The sequence below is a fragment of the Pinus tabuliformis genome, chromosome 7 (genome assembly GCF_031772625.1).
Source record: "Pinus tabuliformis cultivar Carrire ecotype Pingquan chromosome 7, CPIR1, whole genome shotgun sequence".
In the NCBI taxonomy this organism is placed as follows: Eukaryota; Viridiplantae; Streptophyta; class Pinopsida; order Pinales; family Pinaceae; genus Pinus; species Pinus tabuliformis.
In genome coordinates, this window is record NC_142293.1 from 1309836137 (window position 1) to 1309853303 (window position 17167).

Sequence of the window (17167 nt, forward strand, 5' to 3'; positions counted from 1 at the left end):
CCCAATGAAACTCTTGGCCTCAGAAACATTAGTAAATAGTAGGCATCGACCATTTCATGATGGCCTCCATCTTAGAGGGATTTATCTACAGCTCTCCTCCATTGATCACATACCCCAGATACACCAAAGATTTCTGCGCAAACTCACACTTCTTGAGATTTGCTAGCAGCTGGTTCTTCTTCAATGTTTCCAGCGCCTACGTCTAATGTGACATATGCTCCTGCCATGTAGCACTATATACCGTATATCATCCAAATAGACAATAACAAATGAATCTATAAAAGGCCACAGTACATCATTCATTAATCTCATAAATGTAGTTGATGCATTACATAGGCCAAATGGCATGGCTAACCACTCATATAAACTTGCCTAGTTTTGAAGGCGGTCTTCCATGTATCTTCTTCTTTGAATCTAACATGGTGATAACCAGACTTCAAGTCTAGCTTGGTGAAGTACTTTGCTTGCTGCAATTTATATAGAGGATCATCTATCCTGAGAAGGGTGTATCTGTTTTGAACGTGATTTTGTTCAACACCTTGTAATCTATACACATTTGCCAAGTCCCATCCTTCTTTGGCACACTAATGATGGGTTACCCACATGGTGATGTACTCGGTCGAATCACACTCTGTTCCAGCAGTTGCTGCAACTGTTTCTTCACCTCATTTGCTTCTATAGCAGACTACTTGTGCAACCCAATATTTGGCAATGGGGAGTCTGGCAATAGCTGGATCTCATGCTCCACTTCTCTCTTAGGTGGTAACCCTTTAGGTTCTCGGAACACATCCTTGTATGCCTGTAACAAGTCCCCCAATTGTTGTTTCTATCTCTTAGTACACCCCTCCAGGGATGCCTTGTCTCTTATTGACTCCTCTTAAGACTTAATTTCTATTAAAATCAATAAAACATACTTCTTGTTGGAACTGATCAATTTCTTGGCTTGGTTGGCACTTACCAGTAAATTTTTGACTTGCCTTTGTGCGTGTTGTTGGTGAACGATTTTCCATCCTTGACAAGCTGATACTGATTAGCTCTCCTCATGAATATTGCATCACCCATATACATGTATGGACTGCCAAACACGACTCCACATACATCAAGGGAAACCACATCTAGATCTACTTCATCAATAAAATCAACACTGATAGCAAATCTAATTTTGCACTGTTTTGTTACTTTCAGCTCTGCATCCTTATTTATACATCCCATTGGATATGGATTTGGATGATCACGAGTTTCTAGCCCCAACTTCTTGACCAACTCTGCTGCAATGAGATTTGCCTGTGATCCTGAGTCAAATAGAGCATCAATCTTTGTCTTCTTGAATTGTATCTTTATATGGAAGAGTTTGGTCATTTCTTTCTCTTCCTGTTGCTGAAGGCTACTCAGATTCACCACCTTCTGCATTGATGTATAGATGATATTCTCATCCACATCCTAGCTGCTTTCAACTTGGTTGCTCGAATCAGTAGCCATGCGATTCTTATTCTTGTTATCTTTCTTCTTGTTTTTTGGGTTTAGCTCTAGATGCAACTTCCAACACTTCTCCTTTGTATGGCCATCAATGTTGCAATGGTTGCTAGGATCTTTGCACTGGTGCGCTATGGCTGGTTTCTTTTTATCTTTTTGCTTCTTCTTCCTCTCCTTAGAAGCATCTTGTTTCGATCCACTTGATTGCGCTTTCTTTAGGCCTATGTTTTCTAGATATTACGCCTGTATGCAAGCCTCATCCACTGATTTGGACATGAACAACATTACTTGCTCGTGTAGATGGCAGTGCAGACCCCCCAAATACTTGAGTAGTACATCTGGGTTCTTTGGAGAGATACCCAACATTATAGCCATCTTTTTGAATTCCTTGGTGTAATCTTGCACGCTTTGGCCCAAGTTTTGCTTGAAGTAATGCCACTGGATCCACTAGTCCTCCATGTATCCAATGTGATAAAACTGTGACTTGATGAGGGTTTTGAAATCCTCCCACTTAGTCACTGGAGCTTCTCCTTCCAACATCAGGGTTTTTGTGTGGCTCTCCCACCAAGTCAGTGCATGACCCTTTAATTTCAGCTGCGCGAATGAGATCTTTTGCCCTTCCTCGATTTGATGGTCACTGAAATAAACTTCCAGTTGTTGTAACCAATGCTTCAACTTCAGAGCGTCGATCTCGTCGTTGTACAACTTGATATTGGCTTTTGCTTCCATTTTAAACAGGGATTGTGATTGGTACACGATACTCGAACTGGGTTGATCTTTTACGGGTCCTTTCTTCGACTAGTTCTCTGTTTCTCCCCAATTTTTGGATCCTCGTTTTGATTTGTCCTTTGCCTTTGAACTCCCATCTTCTCCAAATATCCCCAACTTACTATTCAAGGCCACCATGAGGAGGCTTACATTGCGGTTGATATCTGCGACTTGTTGTTCCAGCCACTTAAACCTCACCTTTGCAAGATCACAAGGTTCGTTTACAGATTTGTTGGCCATGATTACGGTTTTACGATTTTCGGTCTCACCGATCTAGATCCCTGCAATCTCTACAAAATACCCAAAAAATCTACTTTGATAGCAAATGATTCGTAAACTGCTATGGATATTCCATTGGACAGTTTGTCACAACATATTTGATAATAAAATATTAAAATGCGGAATTTCTACACTATTATAGTTTTATTAAACTTTAAGATCTGTAAAATTAACTGTAATTAGTGCATGCATGCGAATGGAAATTATGTAGAAAAGTAGAGAACGACAAAAATAAGCTCACACACACACATAAGACACAAGATATGCTGACTGGGAAACCCTTTCAGGAGAAAACCCAACTGGAAGGTGAGGTCGCTTCGCTATCTTTCTTTGTCTGGAAATATGGCTGCAAGTACAAAGAAGTAATGCCTGTGGCCCGTGGGTTGCTACAGTGCACATATCCTCTTTGTGTGGTCTACCTCCTATCTCTCCTGGCTATCATTGCTCCGCTATGGAACAAAATGCTCTTGAAAAAATGGAATGCCTCTTCCTCCTAGTGTCTCGATTATAACACAGCTTGATAGCCTACTAGTGATTAATTTTGACTACATCAACTCTTCACTAGAGTTACATTATAGACTCTTTTAGAACCTTTTACATCAAAAACTCGTGGCTAGCCCTTTTTTTATGAAATATGGGCGCTGACGCAACATCCTACCAAACTATAGGTGTGAAAACGGGAAGGTCAACTTTTGAGTGGCATAACTTTTACATACAGACTTCGATTGGTGCGCTTCTTGCACCGTTGGATAAGATCTGTGTAGAATAGTGTGAAATGGTGCGGTGTCAAAGCAACAAAGTTTTACCCCCGAAAAACATCGTTTGATGCCTTAAAACACTCCTAGAAGGTTTTAGACCCTGTTTTGCCAAACTGGGTCCCGCAGGTAAAAACAGTCCCATGAGCTGATTCCTCCACTTTTTCCACTCCAAATGCATCAAGATGGATGCCAAATAATATAATGATCCAATCCAGATTATCCCTCTTTTGGGGAGACATGGGGAGACGTAGGAGGAAACGTTTCACCAGTGTGGGGGACACGTCTCCCCAAAAGCCCCTTTTGAAGGGGGATGCTCAAAAGCACCCCTTTTGAGTTTCAAAAACTTTTGAGTGGGGAAACTTAATATTCAAGACTATGGTCCTATCATTGCTATGCAATTCATGATAATGTTAAATTCTTAAAGTAAAAGTGACATTCTCCTTTATCTATCATTTTCATCATTTTACTTAAATTTTTAACGTTACCACAAAATGACTCGGGATGTTTGAGAGTGGTTCAGACCTCATTGGATTTCATATGGAGAAAGCATAATTTTATATTTCACTCAAAATCCAACAAACTTGATAACTTTTCAGGATTTCAAGATCAAGGGGGATTGCAACGTTTCCATTGGATTTTGTCAGGGTATGGAATTAGTATTAATGAAGAGCACCAAGCCCTCTATGCACTTTGATGTTTGTAGCATTAGTTGTCAAACTCCTCTATCATGACTCTACTAAAAATGTACCCATCACGCAAACAAAATCTTGACTTGACATGCTACGTTTTTTCTATTTTATTTTAATGCTTAGAGGGTGATATTGATAACGAAGATCACAATATAGGTAATTATTTTGATGATATGTAGGTATTTTTTGTAGCATGATTTTTTTTAGATGCTAGAGGTCATCTAGAGCCTAAGTCACAGGACACGTCCTCCAAGGTCCCGGGTCCCGTATTTTACATGTCGGACATGAAAACGGCCCTAAAACGTGTCGAAAACGTTTTTCATCGTGTCCTGTAAAATGTAAAACGTATTCACCGGTTTTCGTCGTGTCCTGCATCTGGAAAACACGTATTCCGTTGATAGAAAACGTTGCCTGCATAAGCTGCAATTTTTTTTGAAAGAAACAAATAATTTTTGAGTGGGGCAGCTTAATGATCAAGTCTAGGCCCTAGTATTGATATGCTATTCATGGTAATGTTAAATTCTTAAAGTAAAAGTGACATTCTCCTTAATCTTCATTTTCATCCTTTTACTTCAATTTTTAACATTACCATGAAATGATTCAGGATGTTTGAGAGTGGTTCCAGCCTCATTGGATTTCATATGGAGAAAGTAGAATTTTAGATTTCATTCAAAATGCAACAGACTTATCAGTTTTTCAGGATTTCAGGATTGGGAGATTGTAATGTTTCCAGGTGACACCACCTGCCCAGCTACCCTTGCCACCAGTAGAGGACGTAGTCTACCTCCTATAACTCCTACTTCTAGTTCTTCAGCTTCTAGAGCATAGCAAACTCCACTGCCAACTCCACCAGCACCAACATCTACATCTAGAGGGAAAGAGAAAGCTGTGGCATTTTCTCGTAAGAGGGGCAGAGGAAATCAATAGGATTATACTTTAGTTATTTTCTTATGTGCTTGTAAGCTGTACATGAACAATGAACATTGAATATTCAAGAATCAAGACCAAGCATATCACATTCTAATTTCTAAATAGTAAATTTTGTTTCTATTTGTTTTTTTAAAGTGAACTATGAACTTTGAGAAGTAATTATATTTTAATTTGATTAGATAAGCTGCAACCTGCAATTTAATATGGATAAAAAACTATATTTCGGTATATATATATATTTTATTAAATATATATAAAACGTGTCCCCCGTGTCCTGTTTCCAGGTCACTGCGTTTCGTATTGAATACTCGTATTTATGTGTCCTCGTGTCATGTGACTTAGTCTAGAGCTTGTTTGTTGCTGTATTTTCATTTCAGAGATGGATTGCACTCGGTGCTATTTTGGTTATGTGCACCCTTACATGTTATATAAATGAAAACTTTTGCTTGTGTATAAATAGTTTGGATTCATATGGATGCACATAAATATATATGTTTCTCTTTAAAATTTGAATAGTTTTAGTGTTTTTGGTTGACTGGTTTTTTGGTCCAGTTTTTTTTACTGATCTTGTTCCGACCGATTCTCGGTTCAGAGGGTTTTTCGATTCAATCACTGGTTCAGTTTCAATCACAATTTTAAAACTTGAACCGATGAATGAACCGGTTCACTTAATAAACTGGGTTTCAAACCGGAACCAATCAAACTGGGACTGGTTAGATCTCAATGAATTGGTTTTAAAAAAACACATGAAATAATTAATTTTTAATGAAAAATCTATTTTTAAGATTTAAAACCATGATTCCAAATCAATAGACACAAAATATGCAAAGTTTGCTCATATATATACCCATGTAAAGGTGAATATATCAAAATGGCACCAAGTGCAATACATATCAACAACAAAATATATAATCAATGAGGCTCTAAATGGCCTCTAGAGTTCAAAAACAAAGCCTACAAACTATGGGGCCACTGGCCTACTACAAGTCTACATATATGATATTAGTGATCAACATTATCACTAGAAACTTCTCATCATGATCAAATTCAGTTGGTTGAGTCTCGACTCCCAAACTTTTCAGCTGCTTGAGTCACAAACTTCTCTAATGGTTCAGTTACTTGAGTCTCAAACTTCTGAAGGTATTCTGCCCTAATATGCCCTATTACTTCATTTGGTGCTCCACATGGCTTTACATGTCCTCCTATCCCAGCGAAGTGTTGCTTGAACCTTTTAATACCCCCTCCTTTAATAAATTTTTGGCAATATCTGCAGATCATTTTGCCTTCAATCATATCACAATGAACCCATGCAATATTCTTGGATTTTGGAAGCATGATGGCTACTATAACTCAACACTCTTCAAGCTCTCAATCAAACTCACAAAAACATCAAATGAAATGTGTGAGGCAAATGAGGGGGGTGATCTCCTTTTAAAGGCTTGGAGAGGGTGTTTTTGGAGGGAAACAACCCTTACTTTCCCTCCAAAATACTTAGGAAGCTTCCAAAAAGACTCTGTTGGTCCGCGGCGGCCTTGGCAATAAACCGCCGGTTTTCTGTTTTTTTTTGGCTAAATCAGCATTTAAACTGGGTATTTTGCCCGGTTTGACCTAGTTGCATAATGAATCAGCTGGTTTGACCTGTTTCCGGTTTATGCTGGCCGGTTTTTAAAACTATGGTTATTTACTAATTAGATTCTAGAATGATGAATTTAGATGTTAAATCATTTTACATTCCAGAATGATAAATGATCATGTAGATTCTAGAATGATAATGATGAATATAGATCAATATATTTATGCTTTCATTATTGAATTTGATATATACATATATATATGCTTTCATTATTGAATATATATATATATATATACCTGAGCATTTCCCAGTCTATCCTAAATTTCCCTAAAATTTGAAGGTACTTCACACATTCCCCCCTCTTCCCGCACGTGCATTCCCCCGAGTCTTGGTGGAACATTGGCTTTATCGCAAGTAATGTGATTATAGTGTTTAAAAAAATGTTCAAGATACCTAAATTTAAAGATTACTTCTCTTATCCTTTGGAAAGAAGGTTGTTCATAGTCTTTGGAACGGAGTTTCCAAATATTTGTTTTAAAAACCTCAATGGGATACTGCCCCCATTGAGCAGCAACTAGTGGATACTTATTGCTCATATGGGGGTTGTTGCAGGTCACGGTGGAAGTGACGGATTGCATGGATATGTACCATCTCTTGATCAAGCTATTGCAGACGCAGTACATATAGCTAAACTATATATAAGCTTAATGCATTGCCATAACTACAATTTTTCTAAAGGTTAATACATTGCCATAATGACCTATTTATATTTTATATTTTATATATGCATGCATCTTACAGAAGGCATTCCTAGAAAAAGTCAAATCGGAGAACCCAAGCTTCCCTTGCTTTTTATTTGGACACTCAACAGGTGGAGCAATTATCTTGAAGGTAACCTTCTTTGCCTTGAGATATTAACGCCAGTCCTGTTTGGAAATTTGTCTGATTTCAACTATTGCATGTCTTTCAAAAGAATAGACTGTCCTATGATTGATAAAAAAAGGTGCCTCGGATAATATTAGGAATTCAATTTTAAACCTTTGTGAAAGACAAATTTATTTTCGTCCTGTCATTCATTGAATGAAGCTAAATTTGTTAGGATTTTTCTGAAGACTTTTCTGTTGATCAAATAAGTATCTATAGGCAGCTTTAGACCCTGATGTTGAAAAAATGGTAAAAGGAGTTGTCATTACTTCTCCAGCACTACGAGTCAGGCCTGCACATCCAGTTTTTGGGGTACGAAGTTCCTTTTTGAATAAGTTTTAAGATTGGACAAAGTTCATAGTTGGTTATAAAAAGTACTTGATATATTTCTGGGTTGAATTATGGCAGGTAATTGCTCCGATTTTTTCTCTTCTTTTACCAAGGTACCAGTTTGCTGCTGCAAATAAGAAAGGAGGAGCAGTATCTCGTGATCCTCTAGCTCTTCTTGCTAAATACTCTGACCCACTGGTATATACTGGGCCAATCAGGGTCCGAACCGGCTCGGAGATACTACGGATCTGCTCTTACTTGCAACAGAATATGAAAAGAATAACCGTTCCCTTTTTAGTCCTCCATGGAACAACTGACACTGTGACGGATCCAGGTGCATCTCAAGAGTTATACAATCAAGCGGCTTCAAAGCATAAAACGATAAAGCTTTATGAGGGACTTTTGCATGATTTGTTATTTGAACCGGAACGCGATAAGATTGCCAGTGATATCATAGCTTGGTTGGATAGTAAACTGGAGAGTTAATGTTTTGCTCTTGATTTTTGTATAGTTCATCATTAACGTGCTCAAGCTGCTTTATGCTGTCATGATTTGACAATATTAGATTTTCAACATATGTTGAAAATATGTAGATAAGATATAACAACCTATTGTTATTTGATTTTCATATTTATAATTTGAAATTCAATAATCAACCAGTAATGGTTGAGGTTTTACAGCAGAAGGTGATCATTTGGATCAGATTTTTTGCAGTCGACATCGGCTCGTTCAATAGGGCAGGCTTGTATCTTTATCATGTCAATGACTACTAAGAATATAATAATTCTTGAACAAAATTTACCGAAATTTTCTTAACCTTAACATTTGCGATTCAATAATTTTCTGGCTCTATTTTTGCTGAAGATTCCCCATTAAAACAAAATTTTCTCAATTTCTAAAAGTCTACCTTCTTTGCCCACAATTTTATATTACCCACAATTTTATATTACAAAATTATAGAAAAGGAAAATAACATGAATCACTCTTTTCAACCTAGGCAAGACTCTAGGCAACATATTTACCTAAAACCATAATCTCCATTTCCAATATGTGATTTATAAGAATTTGTATTTTCTTAGCAATGTTTTGAATTACTCATTTATCCAAAAGTATTTAACAAAAACTTATTTTGTGATATTTATAGGAATTTGTATATTTTTACCCGCGTTCAAAAGTATACAACAATTTTAAGCATAGCAGCAAGATATGGTTGTATTGGTCTTTGCTGTGTGAAAATTTGTTTATTTGGTGAATTTTCCATACATCAATTTACAATGTTATTGGAATCGGATTAGAACCGGCTAGTTCGATCAGTTTGACTCCCAAACTGGTCTGGTTCAAGATCTGTTTGATAACGAAGAATTGGAAAAGGTCTGTTTGATAACGAATTGACTGCTTCTGGAACGGAACCAGTGAGTTTGGTATGAAATCAACTTTTTTTCGTCGAATTGGCCTGTTTCGTAAATGCAGTTAAGCACATTCAAAACACAATTTATTATTATTAAAAAACCCATAATTTCTGAGTTGGGCAATCTATTATTAAAGCCTGGGGCCATACTATTGCTATGCAATTAATGGTAATGTTAAATTCTCAAAGCAGAAGTCATATTCTCTTTATCTTTCATTTTCTTGAAAGATAAAAGGGTACGTCACTTTTACTTAAAATTTTAACATTACCATTAATTGACTTAGGATGTTTGACACTGTTTCTGACCTCATTAGATTTCATATGGAGAAAGCAGAATTTTAAATCTCACTCAAAATCTAGCAGACTTTATAGATTTTATAATTTCAAGATTAGGAGGATTGCAATGTTTCCATTGGATTTTGTTATACAAGAGGGTACAAAACTAACATTTAATCAATATCAAATCCTCTATGTACTTTGATGTTAGTGACATTGGTTGTTGAATTCATTTATCATGACCCTAGTAAAAATATAACCATCTCTTAAACAACAACTTGGTGTGACATGCAAAGCTTTTTCTATCTCATTTTAATGCTTAGAGGGTGATGTTGATGATAAGGGTCACAATGTAGTCAATGATATTGATGATAAGTAGGTATTTTTTAACACTAGATTCCTTCTAGAGCCTCTTTGTTGATGTATTTTTGGTTAAAAGATGTATTGCACTAAGTACTATTTTGGCTATATGCACTCTTTCTTGTTATATAAATATAAACTTTTGCATATTTGTGTATAAATGATTTGGATTCATATGGATGTACATATTTTTCTTTTAAAATTTGAATAATTTATATATTTTTTGGTATGGGTTTTTAATCAGTTCCAATCCAATTCTGATTAGTTATCAATTCAAAGAATGTACCAATTCTAATAACATTGATTCCTCAGCATGGTCAAAGTACTTTTAACTATCTTTAATAATATACTTCATATCTTTAATACCCATATCCTACCATATTGATGTCGTATTAGATTTTTTGGGAATGCATTTTTTGTTGTTGTTTTTTTTTTCTTCGGGGGGAGGTACATCCCCTTGAAGAAGCAACATATTACAAATATACGCCGAAGCGAGCAGATACAACATCCGAAGTTGTGGAGCGAATCCATCACATCAATCACAATATACCGTACATTCTCAATGAAACACCATAGGCTGCCGCACAGCGCCACATACAGGGACTCGATCGCTGGTGGGGTGCGAGAAAACCGACTGCCCCAACCATTGACCTGTGCACTCGAGTGCATAGAATGCATTTTTTGTTTATTGAATTGAATCTTGCGACTATGATTTTAATAATATACTTCATATCTTTGATACCCATATCCTACCATATTGATGTCATATTAGATTTTTGGGAATGCATTTTCTATTTATTGAATTGATCTTGCGACTATGCTTTCAAGTACGTTCATTCCACTTATGTAAAAAGAACCTTGTATTCTACAAGATAGTTATTATTATTTTGCATTTCTTAAATAAATAAAATATACATATAACCAATAAATTACAAAATATAATACAAAACCTAGTCCAGATGGCTCTTACTACTTGTGGGTTCTTTTAGTGTTAGAAATTGTATTAAAAATTCTTCAAAATTTTATATATTCCTATGGACTTTGTATATAGTATGACAAATTACGTTAAATTCCAACAACATCAAAACAAAAATGTCGTGAACAATTTTGATCATCATTTTAGATTTATGCCTAATATGATGTTGAGGAATATGGATAATCTTTTTAGTATTATTCTCTTGAGCTTGGTAAGTAACGTCCAAGTGGTTGAGTGCCCATTTCGGATTGGGAAGATCTTGAATATGATTTCATTTAAGTCTATCTAACAATTTGCCATATTTCTTTGTTTTATATGTCACAAAGTAATTGTGGACAATAAGATTATTTTCTTTTGTTTTTCAAGTGGTTTGTGTCCTTCAGAAATGACTATAGGCTTAAACTTTGGCTTGAGAAACCGTGATCCAGGGGCATTTAAGCCGTCAAAATCACCTAGGATCACACTTGGCTTGGGTCACACTAGCCTTTAACATGATTGGATTTTTGCCCACATAGTTTTGAATCGATGACCTTCACATCATGGAGTGACTTAATAGTACACCCCATCACCATCTATTCTACGTCCCGTGGGATGTGGACAATAAGATCATTTATTTTACTGTGATGTTCCTTATATTTTGAGAGGAAAGTTGACCTTTTTGTAAGTAATCATTTCCTACCTTAGACTCAACATCTTACTTATTTACTTGCATCTTTTTTTAGATCCTTCATTTCTCTTAGATACCTCCTCCAACCTCTATGTGATATATAATGATGATATTTTTCACTCACTAGTGGAGGCTACTATTGCTAAATACTTTTTGCATTTAAACTTTAGAATAATTATTTTAATAAAAATATATAATAATGTAAAAAAAAGAATTCTCTGGGGTTACAAGATTTTACTAAATTATAAGTTTTGAACACAATTTTTTGAAGTAGCACTTCTTTAAAGTTTTGAACACAATTTTTTGAAGTGACACTTCTTATCATTCCTATCAAAAGCACTGACATAGTCATGCTTTTCCCCTTGTTTATTAATAAATTTATACTTGAATCATAATCAATGCAAATGCCTATATCTTATAAATTCTAGGCAAAGTTCTTGCTTTGTCTAGATCCATAGAAAGAGAGGAATGATTTTAAGCTCATTATTGCTAGTTCAATTACTAATTTATATTTTGTTATGTAAAAAGATTGGTATAAAGTTATGAAATGTTTATTATGCAAAATAGTGATCTAAACCTATGAAAAGAGGGTATGCTTCTTTCATTCTAAAGAAATAATCAATTCCTTATCAATTCCACTTTAATTCTCCACTTGTCAAAGATCTATAATTGTTTATTCAATCCCTAATTTTATTGGTATGGTTTATAACCCATCTTTAATTTTGAATTTTCAGATGATTTTATGTCTTCCCCCAACTTTCAATTGAGTTAGTTTTATCTTTGAGCATGTGAGTGTTTCTTCCTTAGCATGTTGGTGTTAATATTATCCATCCCATATTATATTTTTGTGTTTATTTGTCTGACCTTATCCAATATTTCAATTTTCCCTAACACCATGAATGGTGAAGTAGTGGTCAACCATTTTATATTCTACATCAAAGAAAGCTCTTCTATGTGTGGGATTGAGGGTCCCAATGAAAACTTGTATTTAGAAGGGTTTGCTGAAAATCAGGAGGCATTGTAGATTAATTTAGATTTCCTTTTGAATAGCAATTGCTTGTGAATTTAGATGGCTTCTTATTAATTTCTATTTGATTCTTTCATCAAACAATGACCATAACATGAACATGAAGATCACATAAATAAAAGAACACAAGATATAGGCTCCAAGCCAGGGCAAAACCACTCTAAGGGGAAAACACAAAAACAATCTCTTCTTATAGAATCAGATCAAAATTGAGGCATCTATGACCCATGACCACAAAAAGCTTCCACCTCTAGATGCCAATCCAAACCTTCCTTCTTTCTAGCAGATCCATTGGCACGCGATCAACAATAAGACATCTCACATACTTCGACCCTCTTTATCATCTTTATCCTTTCTGCGATATTTGAGACCAAAATCATCCAAGTGTGTGTGTCCAAATGAACTCCATCTTCCCTCTATTTATATAGTTCAAGGGGGTTCAAATAGACATGTCCATTGGGGCAAGATCGACTTGACATGTAGGCTGACTTGGCACTTAGAGAAGTTTTTGACCCAAAATTACATATTTGATAATTCTTTTTATTTTTATTTTACAATAGGTCCAAATAGGACTTTGACTCTTTGACTCAAAAACCATGAAGAACATGCTTGTTTAGAAAAATAATAATAATAATTTTTCTTTTTTCTTTTCTTTTGCTTTTTACATAAAATACACCAACCTAGATCCATATTAACTCGGATCTATCAAGTGTCGAGAGGGATCCAATCTCTCGATGTGCAAACCTCTTTTTTGAATGCAAAAATTGAGGAAAGGTTTACACCTCAAGGGATTTGATCCCTCTCGGTGCTTGATAGATATGGGTTAATATGATTCTAGGTTGGTTATATAATACTACATAATATTTATATTTGTATCTATGTGTCTCTTTCTTATTCCCTCTCTCTATCTCACACCCCAAACATACACTCTCTCTCTCCATATCTATCTCTCTCTCTCTCCCTCCCTGCCTCTTCTTCTCTGCCTCTCTCTCTTCCCTCCTGCTCTCCTCTCTCCCTTGCTCTCTCTCCATCTCTCCCTTGTCACTCCCTCTCTCTCTACCTTTCTCCCTTTGTGTCTTTCTTCTTCCTTCCCTCTCTCTCCCTCTCCAACTCCATCTCTCTTTGAGTCCTCTCTCTCCCTCCCCCTCTTCCCTTCATTTTGCTTGTTGTCATCACTTGGATCCTTAGTTAAGATGGACCTATGTTGCTTCTTACTAATATTTGCGCTATATAAATTTCACATCTTTAAATATAAAGTATTCTCATTTTTAATTTTATTAAACTTTAATTTAATTTCTATGGGAATATTTTTAGTAGTAGTGAGAATAGAGGGTTTGGATATATCTCAAAACTAATTATAACCCTTTTCCTATTATCTTCAATTAAAAAAATGTTATAAAATTAAATTAAAGTAAAATATTTTTATTGTGAAATAAATTATGCTTTTTGGGCATGTGGTATTGATAAGTCATGGTATTGTAAGAAATCTTATTTACAGGTTAATAATATCCATGGTAAAGTGGGGTGAATATAGATGGTTAAAAATCTTATCATATTGTTATAAAATATTTTAATTGTGAAATAGTTTATGATTTTTTTGGCATGTGGTATTGATAAGCCATGTTATTAGCCCATGCTATTGTAAGAGAGATTATTCACTAGTTCATAATATCAATAGCAAAGTGGGGGTGAATATCCATGATTAAGAATCATGTCATATTGTTATAAAATATTTTGATTGTGAAATAAGTAATGTTTTTTGGGCATGTGGTATTGATAAGCCATGGCATTGGCCCATGGTATTGTAACAAAGCCTATTTACAAGTTAATAATATCCATGGTAAAGTGGGGATGAACATCCACAGTGAAGAATATTTTCATATTGTTATAAAATATTTTGATTCTCAAATAAGTTATGTTTTTTGAGCATGTGGTATTGATAATGTTGAAATGTGGCAACAAGAATATTCCAATTTAATTTGTCTTTGAATTAAATTGTGAATTAAAATCGAATTTAGTCTTAACAGCTACTTGGAAATAATTAATTAAGTTAGTTTGATTTAATTAGTTGGAGAAATTCAAGTTAGAATTTTTTTGAAGTCATGCAAGAGTTATCCCTTAAATTAAGGAGATAAGATTGAGTTATATTTGAGTTGTAATTAGTTAACTCAGTTTACTGAGTTAAGTCCAGTTAAATTAGTTCCAAACTGTTTGAGGAACTAATAGAGTTAACAGTCAATTGATGCATGCATGCACTCAACTAGTGTACTCTAGTTAATTGAAGACTCCCTCATCAAAAACTCATGCATGTCTATTCTGAGAAAGACCCAGTTGAGATCAAAGACAAGGATAGTGTACTATCAGTTGCATGTGTTTTCTTATAAAGAAAACTAATGCATGCAGAAGAATAATTCTTTGAAGATTGCGTATTTATGACAATGTGTGAGATCAGGTGATCATCCACTGGGTAGAAGAGGTTTTCCACTTGGTTGAAGGAGAATCATCCCAGAGGAACAACGCAAGGAAATAGGAGCTTGGAGGGCAGAGAGGAAGGCTTGTGAGAAGCCAGGATTTCCTATGAGCATCTGTGAGGATTGTACTGAGAGCTGGCTAGCTGTGAGAGCTAAGGCTTTGTATAATTCATATGTATTTCCACCTTGTATAATAATACAGATAGTGGGGTTTTTAGCTGAGGATTTCCCCAAAGTATTTTCATGTGTATTGTGTATTGATTCTTCTGATTCTGGTTATATTGTTTAGCTCGATCTTTAAGCTTCCACAAATTGATAGTAGAATTAGGTTATAGTATTCTGCTTTTATTTATATTGCATTATCAGGTTAACCTACACAACAGATTTTCTACATGGTATCAGAGCTGAATTTGTAGAAATTTTCTACATGTTATCGGAGCTGTGAACAATATACTGAGAGAGAATTTGAAGTTTGAAGTTCGGGGTTGTAGGTGCAAATCAAATTCATATCATACTTCAAGGTTGGCCAATGGAGTTCTGTGGCTTGAGACTCGAGTATGCCTTGGAAGGTAGCTTGAATTACATAGAATGGAGGCTGTATTAGAAGACAATGGCTTGAAGGAATTCATTGATCAAGAAATCCAAAAGCCAGCTTCAACTAATGCAGAAGAGTTGGCTGAGTGGAAGAAGTTAGTGGCGAAGGTGAGACAGATCATCCTTGAGGGAGTTCGAGACCATATTGTCTTGAGTCTCCATGGGAAGGATACTCCATTTTCAATGTGGAAGACATTGAAGGACCTCTACCAGAACAGTAGTGACCAGAGGAAATTGGCACTCAAGGATAAGCTTCGAAGAATCAAGATGGTGATGGGCGATACTATTTCCACATATCTGAACAAGCTCACCACATGCAGAGATGAGCTTGGTAGTGTGGGAATAACTACTGCCAATGATGATATTGTGAGCCTCGCTCTCCTTGGCCTTCCAAAGAGTTGGAATAGCTATTAGGACTCTGCGAATGGAAGGGAGAAATTGCCGGATTGGGAATGACTGTGGTAAGCTCTTATGCAAAAGGACATCAAGAGGAGCACACGAGATGGTTCTTCATCCAAGGATGATGATGAAGAAAATCGGGCCTTAGCAAGTAAGGCAAGTAAAGGGAAGGGGAAGGCGTCCCATTCCGAATCGAATTCTTCTCACGGACGGAAGAAGGGTGACAAGTCTAAAGTGAGATGCTTTAATTGTCACGAGATGGGACATTATGTGACTAATTGCCCATCGAAGAAGTCCAAGAAGGGATCTTGGAAGGATTGGAAGGTCAAGCATTAGCCTCTCAGTTCGAAATGGACTTTACCCTCATTGCATGCATGGTGTCATCGATGATGGGTTGTGTCTAGTATCTTGACAGTGGACCCTCATTCCACATGACCGGTGATAAAAGTTTATTAAGTACCTTGGAGGAGAAAGACCTCAATATGCGCATAGAGATGGCTGACGACGGAAGGTATAGTTTTTTAGGAGTGGTCATGGTTTCTTTCCAAAGGGAGCATGGAGCTCCTGTCACCTTGACAGATGTGAAGTATGTGCTTGGACTGAAGAAGAACTTGTTATCGATCACGATGTTGGAGGACAAAGGCTACGATGTTTTTTTCAGTAAAGGAAAGGTGTTCCTAAGACACATAGCCACGGGTCAGATCAAGAGGATAAGGATTCGGGTGAAGAATCTCTATAAACTAGAGGTAGATTATTGTACAACATTGAGTACGAAAGCATAATTGGTGCAAAGCCAAGACATTGGCGAGTTGTGGCATAGGCGGTTGGGCCATTTGCATCATGGGGCTTTGAAGATAATGCAACAGATATCTACAAGACTTCCCAAAGGTAAACTTGAGAAAGTTGACACATGCAAATGTTGTACCTTGGGAAATACACCAAGTCTTCCTTTCATGATTGAGACAGTCCAGCAAAGGCTATCTTAGAGCGAGTTCATACTGATGTGTGTGGACCATTCTCGATGGCATCCACAACGAAGCAAAGGTATTATGTGATTTTCATTGATGATTATTCTCGTAAATGTTGTATTTATTTCATGTAGAAGAAGGACCAAACCTTCACAAAGTTTTCTGAGTTCAAAGCTTTGGTCGAGAAAGAGTCAGGGAAGAAGATCAAGGCCTTGGGAAGCGACAACGGTGGAGAATATGTCTCTCAAGAGTTTAAGGACTTCTGTGCAGCGGAAGGAATTAAACGAGAGTTGATGG

At 36.1% G+C, this 17167-nt stretch overlaps 1 protein-coding gene across 1 annotated transcript in view; it reads left to right on the top strand.

Annotated features, from left to right (window-relative positions):
- LOC149252349 (uncharacterized) overlaps nucleotides 1-8301 on the top strand; it is a 119927-nt gene extending 111626 nt beyond the window's left edge. The window contains exons 4-7 of the mRNA XM_089459664.1: nucleotides 7083-7147; nucleotides 7272-7361; nucleotides 7614-7706; nucleotides 7803-8301. Of these exons, the coding sequence (XP_089315790.1) occupies nucleotides 7083-7147; nucleotides 7272-7361; nucleotides 7614-7706; nucleotides 7803-8210 (656 nt within the window). The 3' untranslated portion in view covers nucleotides 8211-8301. The remainder of the gene's footprint in view (nucleotides 1-7082; nucleotides 7148-7271; nucleotides 7362-7613; nucleotides 7707-7802) is intronic.
- Nucleotides 8302-17167: the final 8866 nt, after the last annotated feature.